General features: G+C 41.5%; 1 protein-coding gene across 3 annotated transcripts in view; it reads right to left on the bottom strand.

Annotated features, from left to right (window-relative positions):
• The window catches only part of SLAIN2 (SLAIN motif family member 2), a 74741-nt gene extending 63111 nt beyond the window's left edge, over positions 1-11630 (bottom strand). For all 3 annotated transcript variants that reach the window (XM_081250334.1, XM_081250333.1, XM_081250332.1), the window contains exon 1: positions 11151-11630. In XM_081250334.1, the coding sequence (XP_081106460.1) occupies positions 11151-11539 (389 nt within the window). In that variant the 5' untranslated portion in view covers positions 11540-11630. The remainder of the gene's footprint in view (positions 1-11150) is intronic.
• Positions 11631-11859: the final 229 nt, after the last annotated feature.

Consider the following 11859-nt stretch of genomic DNA (forward strand, 5'->3'; position numbering starts at 1 on the left):
TTTCTGCCCAGCAAACTAGTTCATCTGTACCATTTTTCTAGGTTCCACATATATGCGTTAATATATATTTGTTTTTCTCTTTCTCACTCTGTATGACAGTCACTAGATTCATCCACGTCTCTACAAATGACCCAATTTTGTTCCTTTTTATGGTTGAATAATATTCCATTGTATATATATACCACATCTTCTTTATCCATTCATCTGTCGATGGGCATTTAGGTTCCTTCCACAACCTGGCTATTGTAAATAGTGCTGCAATGAACATTGGGGTGCATGTGTCTTTTTGAATTATGGTTTTCTCTGGGTATATGCCCAGTAGTGGGATTGCTGGGTCATATGGTAATACTATTTTTAGTTTTTAAAGAAGCTCCATAATGTTCTCCATAGTGGCTGTATCAATTTACATTCCCACCAACAGTGCAAAAAGGGTTCCCTTTTCTCCACACCCTCTCCAGCATTTGTTGTTTGTAGATTTTCTGATGATGCCCATTCTAACTGGTGTGAGGTGATACCTCACTGTAGCTTTGATTTGCATTTCTCTAATCATTAGTGATGCTGAGCAGCTTTTCATGGGCTTCTTGGCCATGTGTATGTCTTCTTTGAAGAAATGTCTATTTAGGTCTTCTGCCCATTTTTGGATTGGGTTGTTTGCTTTTTGTAATATTGAGCTGCATGAGCTGTTTATATATTTTGGAGATTAATTCTTTGTCTGTTGATTCGTTTGCAAATATTTTCTCCCATTCTGAGGGCTGTCTTATCGTCTTGTTTGTAGTTACCTTTGCTTGGCAAAAGCTTTTAAGTTTCATTAGGTCCAATTTGTTTACTTTTATTTTTATTTGCATTACTCTAGGAGGTGGATCAAAAAAGATCTTGCTATGATTTATGTCAAAGAGTGTTCTTCCTATGTTTTCCTCAAGGAGTTTTATAGTGTCCAGTCTTACATTTAGGTCTCTAATCTATTTTGAGTTTGTTTTTGTGTATGGTGTTAGGGAATGTTCTAATTTCATTCTTTTACACATAGCTGTCCAGTTTTCCCAGCACCACTTATTGAATAGATTGTCTTTTCTCCATTGTATATCCTTGCCTCTTTTGTCATAGGTTAGTTGACCATAGGTGCATGGGTTTATCTCTGGGCTTTCTATCCTGTTCCATTGATCTATACTTCTGAAGTCAGGGAGCCTGATTCCTCCAGCTCTGTTTTTTTCCCTCAAGACTGATTTGGCTATTTGGGGTCTTTTGTGTCTCTATACAAATCTTAAGATTTTTTGTTCTAGTTCTGTAAAAAATGCTATTGGTAATTTGATAGGGATTGCATTGAATCTGTAGATTGCTTTGGGTAGTACAGTCATTTTCACAATATTGATTCTTCCAATCCAAGAACATGGTATATCTCTCCATCTGTTGCTACCATCTTTAATTTCTTTCAACAGTGTCTTTTTTTTTTTTTTTTTTTTTTTTTTTTTTTGCGGTAGGCGGGCCTCTCACTGTTGTGGCCTCTCCCCCTGCAGAGCACAGGCTCCGGACGCGCAGGCCCAGCAGCCACGGCTCACGGGCCTAGCCGCTCTGCGGCATGTGGGATCTTCCCAGACCGGGGCACGAACCCGTGTCCCCTGCATCGGCAGGCGGACTCTCAACCACTGCGCCACCAGGGAAGCCCTCAACAGTGTCTTATACTCTTCTGCATACAGGTCTTTTGTCTCCCTAGGTAGGTTTATTCCTAGGCATTTTATTCTTTTTGTTGCAATGGTAAATGGGAGTGTTTCCTTAATTTCTCTTTCAGATTATTCATCATTAGTGTATAGGAATGAAAGAGATTTCTGTGCATTAATTTTGTATCCTGCAACTTTAACAAATTCATTGATTAGCTCTAGTAGTTTTCTAGTGGCATCTTTAGAATTCTCTATGTATAGTATCATGTCATCTGCAAACAGTGACAGTTTCACTTCTTCTTTTCCAATTTGTATTCCTTTTATTTCTTTTTCTTCACTGATTGCCGTGGCTAGGACTTCCAAAACAATGTTGAATAATAGTGGTGAGAGTGGACATCCTTGTCTTGTTCCTGATCTTAGAGGAAATGCTTTCAGTTTTTCACCATTGAGAATGATGTTCGCTGTGGGTTTGTCGTATATGGCCTTTATTATGTTGCGGTAGGTCCCCCCTATGCCCACTTTCTGGAGAGTTTTTATCATAAGTGGGTGTTGAATTTTGTCAAAAGCCTTTTCTGCATCTCGAGATGATCATATGGTTTTTCTTCTTCAATTTGTTAATATGGTGTATCACATGGATTGATTTGCATATACTGAAGAATCCTTGCATCCCTGGGATAAATCCCACTTGATCATGGTGTATGATCTTTTTAATGTGTTGTTGGATTCTGTTTGCCAATATTTTGTTGAGGATTTTTGCATCTATATTCATCAGTGATATTGATCTGTAATTTTCTTTTTTTTGTAGTATCTTTGTCTGGTTTTGGTATCAAGGTGATGGTGACCTCATACAATGAGTTTGGGAGTATTCCTTCCTGTGCAATTTTTTGGAAGAGTTTAGAAGGATGGGTGTTAGCTCTTCTCTAAATGTTTGATAGAATTCACCTGTGAAGCCATCTGGTCCTGGACTTTTATTTGTTGGAAGAGTTTCAATCACAGTTTCAATTTCATTACTTGTGATTGGTCTGTTTATATTTTCTATTTCATCCTAGTTTTCTATTTCATCCTATTTCATCCTGGTTCATACCTTTCTAAGAATTTGCCCATTTCTTCCAGTTTGTCCATTTTATTGGCATAGAGTTGCTTGTAGTAGTCTCTTAGGATACTTTATATTTCTGCAGTGTCTGTTGCAACTTCTCCTTTTTCATTTCTAATTTTATTGATTTGAGTCCTCTCCCTCTTTTTCTTGATGAGTCTGGCTAACAGTTTATCAATTTTGTTTACCTTCTCAAAGAACCAGCTTTTACTTTTATTGATCTTTGCTATTGTTTTGTTTCTATTTAATTTATTTCTGCTCTGATCTTTATGATTTCTTTCCTTCTGCTAACTCTGGGTGCTGTTTGTTCTTCTTTCTCTAGTTCCTTTAGGTGTAAGGTTAGATTGTTTGAGATTTTTCTTGTTTCTTGAGGTAGGCTTGTATTGCTATAAACTTCCCTCTTAGAACTGCTTTTGCTGCATCCCATATGTTTTGGATTGTGTTTTCGTTGTCATTTGTCTCTAGGTATTTTTTGATTTCCTCTTTGATTTCTTCAGTGATCTCTTGGTTATTTAGCAAAGAACTGTTTAGCCTCCATGTGTTTGTTTTTTACGTTTTTTCCCTGTAATTGATTTCTAATCTCATAGCATTGTGGTCAGAAGCGATGCTTGATATGATTTCAATTTTCTTAAATTTACTGAGGCTTGATTTGTGACCCAAGATGTGATCTATCCTGTAGAACGTTCCATGTGAACTTGAGAAGCGTAATCTGCTGTTTTTGGATGGAATGTCTGATAAATATCAATTAAATCTATCTGTTCTATTGTGTCATTTAAAGCTTGTGTTTCCTTATTAATTTCTGTTCTGATGATCTTTCCATTGGTGTAAGTGAGGTGTTAACCCCCGCCCAACCCCGTACTATTGTGTTACTGTCGATTTCCTCTTTTATAGCTGTTAGCAGTTACATTACGTATTGAGGTGCTCCTATATTGGGTGCATATATATTTATAATTGTTATAACTTCTTCTTGGATTGATCCCTTGATCATTATGTAGTGTCCTTCCCTGTCTCTTATAACATTCTTTAAAGTCTATTTTATCTGATATGAGGATTGCTACTCCAGCTTTTTTTTGATTTCCATTTGCATGGAATATCTTTTCCATCCCTCACTTTCAGTCTGAATGTGTCCCTAGGTCTGAAGTGGATATCTTGTAGACAGCATATAGATGGGTCTTGTGTTTGTATCCATTCAGCAATCCTGTGTCTTTTGGTTGGAGCTTTTAATCCAGTCACGTTTAAGGTAATTATCGATATGTATGTTCCTATTACCATTTTCTTAATTGTTTTGGGTTTGTTTTTGTAGGCCCTTTTCTTCTCTTGTGTTTCCCACTTAGAGAAGTTCCTTCAGCATTTGTTGTAGAGCTGGTTTGGTGGTGCTGATTTCTCTTAGCTTTTGCTTGTCTGTAAAGCTTTTGATTTCTCCAACGAATCTGAATGAGATCCTTGCCGTGTAGATTAATCTTGGTTGTAGGTTCTTCCCTTTCATCACTTTAAGTATATCGTGCCACTCCCTTCTGGTTTGTAGAGTTTCTGCTGAGATATCAGCTGTTAACCTTATGGGAGTTCCCTTGTATGTTACCTGTCGTTTTTCCCTTTCTGCTTTCAAAAATTTTTCTTTGTCTTCTATTTTTGCCAATTTGATTACTATGTGTCTCGGTGTGTTTCTCCTTGTGTTTATCCTGTATGGGACTCTGTGCGTCCTGGACTTGGGTGGCTATTTCTTTTCCCACGTTGGGGAAGTTTTCGACTATAATCTCTTCAAATATTTTCTTGGGTCCTTTCTCTCTTCTCCTTCTGGGACCCCTATAATGAGAATGTTGTTGCGTTTAATGTTATCCCAGAGGTCTCTTAGGCTGTCTTCATTTCTTTTCATTATTTTTTCTGTATTCTGTTCCACAGAAGTGAATTCCACCATTCTGTCTTCCAGGTCATTTATCTGTTCTTCTACCTCAGTTATTCTGCCATTGATTCCTTCTAGTGTATATTTCATTTCAGTTATTGTATTGTTCATCTCTGTTTGTTTGTTAATTCTTCTAGGTCTTTGTTAAACATTTCTTGCATCTTCTCAATCTTTGCCTCCATTCTTTTTCCGAGGTCCTGGATCATCTTCACTATCATTATTCTGAATTCTTTTTCTGGAAGGTTGCCTATCTCCACTTCATTTAGCTATTTTTCTGAGGTTTTATCTTGTTCCTTCATCTGGTACAAAGTCCTCTGCCTTTTCATTTTGTCTATCTTTCTGTGAATGTGGTTTTCCTTCCACAGGCTGCAGAATTGTAGTTCTTCTTGCTTCTGCTGTCTGCTCTCTGGTGGATGAGGCTATCTAAGAGGCTTGTTTCCTGATGGGAGGGACTGGTGGTGGGAAGAGCTGGGTGTTGCTCTGGTGGGCAGAGCTCAGTAAAACTTTAATCCGCTTGTCTGCTGATGGGTGGGGCTGGGTTCCCTCCCTGTTGGTTGTGTGGCCTGAGGTGACCGAACACTGGAGTGTACCTGGGCTGTTTGGTGGGGCTAATGGCGGACTGTGGGAGGGCTCACGCCAAGGAGTACTTCCCAGGACTTCTGCTGCCAGTGTCCTTGCCCTCACGGTGACACACAGCCACCCCCTGCCTCTGCAGGAGACCCTCCAACACTAGCAGGTAGGTCTGGTTCAGTCTCCTATGGGGTCACTGCTCCTTCCCCTGCATCCCGATGTGCACACTACTTTGTGTATGCCCTCCAAGCGTGGAGTCTCTGTTTCCCCCAGTCCTGTCAAAGTCCCGCAGTCAAATCCCACTAGTTTTCCAAGTCTGATTCTCTAGGAATTCCTCCTCCCATTGCCGGACCCCCAGTTTGGGAAGCCTGACGTGGGGCTCAGAACCTGCACTCCAGGGGGTGGACTTCTGTGGTATAAGTGCTCTCCAGTTTGTGAGTCACCCACCCAGCAGTTAAGGAATTTGATTTTATTGTGATTGTGCCCCTCGTACCATCTCATTGTGGCTTCTCCATTGTCTTTGGATGTGGGTTATGTTTTTTTGGTGAGTTCTAGTGCCTTCCTGTCAATGGTTGTTCAGCAGTTAGTTGTGATTCGGTGTTCTAGCAAGAGGTAGTGAGAGCACGTCCTTCTACTCCACCATCTGAACCAATCTCTGAGCAACTGATTTTTGACAAGGGTACAGAGACAATTTAACAGAACAGAAAAGTCTTCTCAACAAATGGTACAAGGACAACTGGATATCCACATCCAAAATAAATGACATTGGACTCCTACCTCACACCATATAAAAACTCAGAATGAATCAAAGCAAGTGTTGGCAAGGATATGGAAAAACTGGAACTCTTGTATAATGCTGGTTGGAATGTTCAATGGTGCAGCTGCTATGGAAAACAGTATGGTGGCTCCTCAAAAAATTAAACATAGATTACCATTTGATCCAAAAATTCCACTTCTGGGTATATACCCACAAGAAGTGAAAGCAAGGACTTGAACAGATTATTTGTAGGTTCCCATTCACAGCAGCATTATTCACAACAGCCAAGAAATGGAGGCAATCCAAGTGTCCACCGACAGATGAAAGGATAAAGAAAATGTGTTATATATTATAACAGAATATTATTCAGTCTTCAAAAAGAGAGAAACCATGTCATATGCTACAACATGGATGAACCTTAAGACATTATACTAAATGAAACAAGCTAGTCACAAATAGACAAATTCTACATGATCTACTCATAGGTATCTAAAGGGGTTAAACTCATAGAAACACAGTAGAACACAGCTTGCCAGGAGCAGGGGGAAGGGGAGTTACTCTTCTGCGAGTGTAGAGTTTCAGTCATGAAGGATGGGAGTGTTCTGGGGATCTGTTGCACAACAATGTGCATGTAGTTGACAGTACTGAACTATAAACTTGGAATTTTGGGGAGGCTAAATTGAGGGAAATTGTAGTTCAAATGAGGCAAGGTGATACACAGTAAGCCAAAAGGTAGCTTGAAACAGGTTTAAGTCTACTCTTCCAAATAATGGAAGATAACTGAAATTTTATCACCAAATTATTGTTGACCTGAAATCTGTTGAACTGAAATATCAATATTATGGCAAGCTAAAAGCCCAGATAAGACAAAATATGATAATTTCTAAAGAGAAAAACAAGCAATGTCTAGAAATTCCAGACCAGACTGATTCCTTGCAAAATTCAAAACTAGGTTAAACAAAATGTTTGTAAAGTTAGAATAGGAAAAACCCAGAAGATTCATCATGAACAAGTCAAACCAAATTAACTGCAATGTCTATGCTGATAAGTTTACTTCATTGAAGGTAAGAACTCTGTAAGTCACCATATAGCTTAATTATAGCAAGCCACTTGGCAAAATCTTTCATAATATCCATACAGGCAAAATGGCATATGGGCTTGATAATAATAAGTAGTACTAACAGTTACTGAACAACCACTGTGTGAGTTGATTAATGATGTTCATTAATCTGGAGGGAGTCTAGTCAAGCTGCATACTTCAGAGCCCTTTATTCTGTCATTTTAATATTTTTATCAACAACTTAAATGAAAACCCAGTAGGTATGCCTATGAAATATGACAATGACAAAAAAATTTGGAAGGAACAGATATTAAATGCCTAAATAAAGACTAACAAAATGAAATATAGGGCTTCCCTGGTGGCGCAGTGGTTGAGAGTCCGCCTGCCGATGCAGGGGATGCGGGTTCATGCCCCAGCCTGGGAGGATCCCACGTGCCGCGGAGCGGCTGGGCCCGTGAGCCATGGCCTCTGAGCCTGCGCGTCCGGAGCCTGTGCTCCGCGACGGGAGAGGCCACAGCAGTGAGAGGCCCGCGTAACGCAAAAAAAAAAAAAAAAAAAAAAAGAAATATAAAAGCCTAATATTCAAGCTAAAAAAATTCATTACAGAAAACCAGGGTTAGGAAGACTTAGTGTAACAGCCTATGTATAAAACATATGGAGTGTAATTGAAACTACTCACTCATTTTAAGCATAAATAACAGAAATTAAAAGTTAATGAAAGATTTGGTTTCAAAATAATAGCATTTACCTCAAGCAAGACATATCCACCACACACTGCCTGGTCAAATGTCATCTAAAATTATGAGTACAGTTCTGGGTACCACGTTTAATGACAAGGAGCAACCAGAATTCATTAAGAGAAAAGTGACCACAGTTGAAAGATCAGAGAATTACATTATCTAAGGAATGATTAAGTAAACTGGGATTGTATTACTCTGAAGAAGAGATGAGAATGCTCAGAGTGTGTGGTGGGGAGGAGTCAGCAGGGTCATGGTGGTAGTATTCAAATATCATAAGGGGCCATTCATGTGGAAAAGGAATCAGACTTGGAGAAAGCAAAATATAGTGGAAACAGCATAAGCTATGATGTCATAAAGACCTAGATTCAAATCCTGACTCCATCATTTACCATCTGTTATTTGATGCTTAGAGAGAGAAGTGTCCTTACCTAAAAACTGATACCTACCTCATAAATGGATAAAAATTAAATGCAATTAAGTGTAAAAATGTTTATAAGTTGCCTGGCATAGACTGACACACTGTGATACACAATAAGGTTAGTTCCCTTCTCTAGACTTTTCTGAGTTGTTCTATAAGAGCATTTTTCAAACTGATAATTGGCCATTAATGGGTCACCACATCAGCTCAGTGGGCTGTAACCAGCATTTTTTTCCTAAAGAAACAGAACAGAAAACATTAGCGCTTTACCACATATACCAAGTATAGTTTTGTGAAACTTTTGTTTCAATTATTCATAAACATGTGTGTACTAGGCTATGGTATAAAATGTATTTATCATGAAGCTGGGATTGAGAAAAAAACAAAACAAAAACCGTAAAGCCACTGCTGTAAATACAATACTGTTTTCTAAGTGTGTTCTAAAGATACTAGTTCCTTGGGAGTGCAAATAAGTTTAGGAAACAAACCATACCACTTAGAGACTTACTATATTCAATACATATTAGCATATTAAAAAAGCCCAGCATTAAAGAAATCTGGTGGGTTTTTTTGGTTGTTGTTGTTGAACCTCGTTTTTCCCAGATATATTTGATCTCAGACCCACAATTATTTTTTTCACACAATATCTACTAACACCTTCAGGACTGGCATTTTGTGGTACACATTTGGGAAAAAACATTCCTCTAGATGAAAACGAAGGAAATGGGTATAAGTTACAGAAAGTAGACTTTCAGCCTGCTAAGAAAAACTCTTGACTCTTTAAATCTTTCTCTCACTGATACTAACACCCACCATCCCTTATAATTTATACTCCATACACATACTCCAAAGCACTTTAAATATGATTTTCAAACTTTCAATTCACACAAATCTTTTCAGAAAAAGCACAGGACATCTATAACATCAAGATATGTAACCAGGATCAAAGTAGTAAGCAGGAACCAATTGGCCAAAAGAAACTTCTGGCATAGTATTTTAAAAGATTTGCTTTACCTGAACAAAAACAGTGATCAGAAACCAAAGCAGCAAAAGACTTAATCAGCTTCTCCAAGGGGAGTCAATGTGTTCTAAGAATACATAGTCTAAAATGGGCTAATGAGTGCAGCTAATCTTCATTATTATTATAAGCATCATTATCATCATCACTTGGAAGAGGCATGTGATATTTAGATGATTCCGACTTCTTTTAAAGTGTATACATACCTAGGATTCCTTTGTAAGGACGTGATTTCACACTAATATGAAAACTGTCACTACCACAGTCAGTTCTAATAATATTTGGTATCACTTGGCAATAAAATAAAGGCTTGACATCATATATTCAAGAGCATCTCTGTAACTCAAACCTTTCTAATTGAGAGTTACAAATACCTCTGACTCTGCTCTAGCAGTTGTCAGAGCATGAAATGCCCTTCCCACTCTTTCCCCAGCCTCAGGCTCCAAAACCACCTCTCCTCAAAGTTTGCCCCAACTAGACTATTATTTTCTTCTCAATTTCTGAGCACTCTCAGTACTTTTTGTCCCTATCACTCTTTTAAGCAATTCACTGTGTATTTCCTAGCTCATTTCTTTATTCCTCCGTAAAACTTGGCTCCCAACAAGACTATAACTTCCTTAATGAACAGGAATCAACATTTAAGAACCTCCCTCAAGATCCTGAAAGCACTCACTAAATATTTCTTGATTTAAACAACTAGGCTTAAGAGTAATAGTGGCTAGTCTCACAGAGCTTATATACCAGACCCATGCTAAAAGCATACATGGATTATCTCACATAATCTTCACAACTCTACAGAGGTAAGAACTATTATCTTCTCCATCAAACAGAGGAAGAAAATGAGGCTCTGATTAACTTGCCCAAAGCTGTACAGCTACTAAGTAGCAGAGCCAGGACCTGAATCCAGGCAAAGCTCTTAACTACCTCAGTACACTCTGTAAGGGTTGCAGCCCTGCAAAACCGGAGTCTATGAAGGATTTCAACTTCACTAAGTTAGAAGTTTCAGTTTCAACAAAGAGCAGAGATACTTTAGCTAAAAATTAAAACTTTAAAAAAGGATAAATTAAGACAAATTAAGAATTTCCCGTTGACATCTTTATGCAATTACAATAAAACATGAGGGAAACTGCCTCTCATGTCCTTTCTATATATGGAAGTGATATTACGGTGTGGGTCACAATTTTATCAAGAAGTAGCTTATGACAATACAGTTCGGTTTAGATTTTTAAATACGGCTGTTTTTCTCTGCCCCTAGGATGACATGGAAATGAAGGATAGATAACTGTCACTTCACAGCTTCGAAAAATGCCAGACCCAATTCTTGTTTAAAAAATGAGAGCCAGGGCTCTTGTTCCACCCTTGACTCGTCACACAAAGCAGCACCATCCTCTGCCCTCTTCACACAAAGCAAGCTTCACCCTACTACCCAAGGGGGAGTGCTGATCCACACGGTCTCCCCATCGCCGCCAGAAATGTACCCATCTCCCACGGGTCCAAAACACTGACCACTGTCCGGACTTAGATTACCCTGGTCTGCTCCGCGCACCGGGTGACACCTCATCACACCCAAAATGCCCAGGCCGCCATCCGAAAGCCAGTATTTCACACAAAGCTGGATCCCTTCCTACAAAGCAGTTTCCCATCTTCGACTCCTCCCACGGCGAGCAGCCCTTCCTAGGTTGTGCCAGCCCCCAGACCCCAACGGGGTCCAAAGCTCAGAGGGTCCCCAACCCAGAGGAGAACTAGCTACAAAGCCTGTTCCTCTCCCAAGCCTCGAACCCCCAACTCTCGCTGACCGTTCCGCAGCCAAAGCAAGAAAACCACGAATCAGAGAGCGGACCCCGCTACACAAAGCGAGGTGTCTTACCAGGGGACCCTCGGAAGACGCTCTCCGCCCCCGGGCCCGTCCCCGCCCAGCTCCGGCCCGGAGCCCCGCGCTCACCAGCTCTCCTCCTCTTCCTCCCAGCCTGACAGGCGCTCCAGCTCCTCGGGCCGCAGCGGCTCCACCTCGTCCAGCAAGCCGCCCTCGCTCGCTGCCAGCAAGGAGGTGGCGTCCCGCAGCTCCTCGCTACTCGTCCGCCTCGGGCCCGACCCGGCCCCGCAGCCCGACTTGGCGCTGAGGCCCAAGGGGAAGCCCCTAGGGGACGCCGCTCCGGAGGAGAGAGTGGACGCGCCGGCCCGAACCGGGCTGCCAGGCCCAAGGGAGCCGGCGCCCTGCACGGCCCCGGAGCGGCTCCTCAGCTGTTCGTTCTGCTTCTCCAGCTTCTTCACCAGCTCCTGCAGCTTCCGCACCTCCTGGTCCGCGTTCACATTGGAGTTAATGTCCTCCATCCCGGCCCCGCCGCCTCGGCCGCCCGCCACCCGCTCAGACTCACAGCGACAGGGAGAGAGCCGGAGGAAAGAGGCGCCGCCGCCGCTCACTCTAGCCAAGGCGCCGGCATATATCAGGGCCAGGCCCCACTGCCAGGGTCCCCGCCTGCTCCGGTTCCGACGCGCCGCTGGCCCCAGCCGAGCCGCCTCATCTGCGCCGGCTCCAGAATTGGAGGAGGCGGCGCCAATATCCGGGCTCGGCCGCCATCTTCCCTCTGTCCCTCCGCCCCCCTCAGCCCGGCCCCGTCGGTGACCTCAGAGCGTCGGGGAGGTGGACCGGC

This window comes from Mesoplodon bidens (genome assembly GCF_964165515.1).
Source record: "Mesoplodon bidens genome assembly, chromosome: 1".
NCBI classification, from domain to species: Eukaryota; Metazoa; Chordata; class Mammalia; order Artiodactyla; family Ziphiidae; genus Mesoplodon; species Mesoplodon bidens.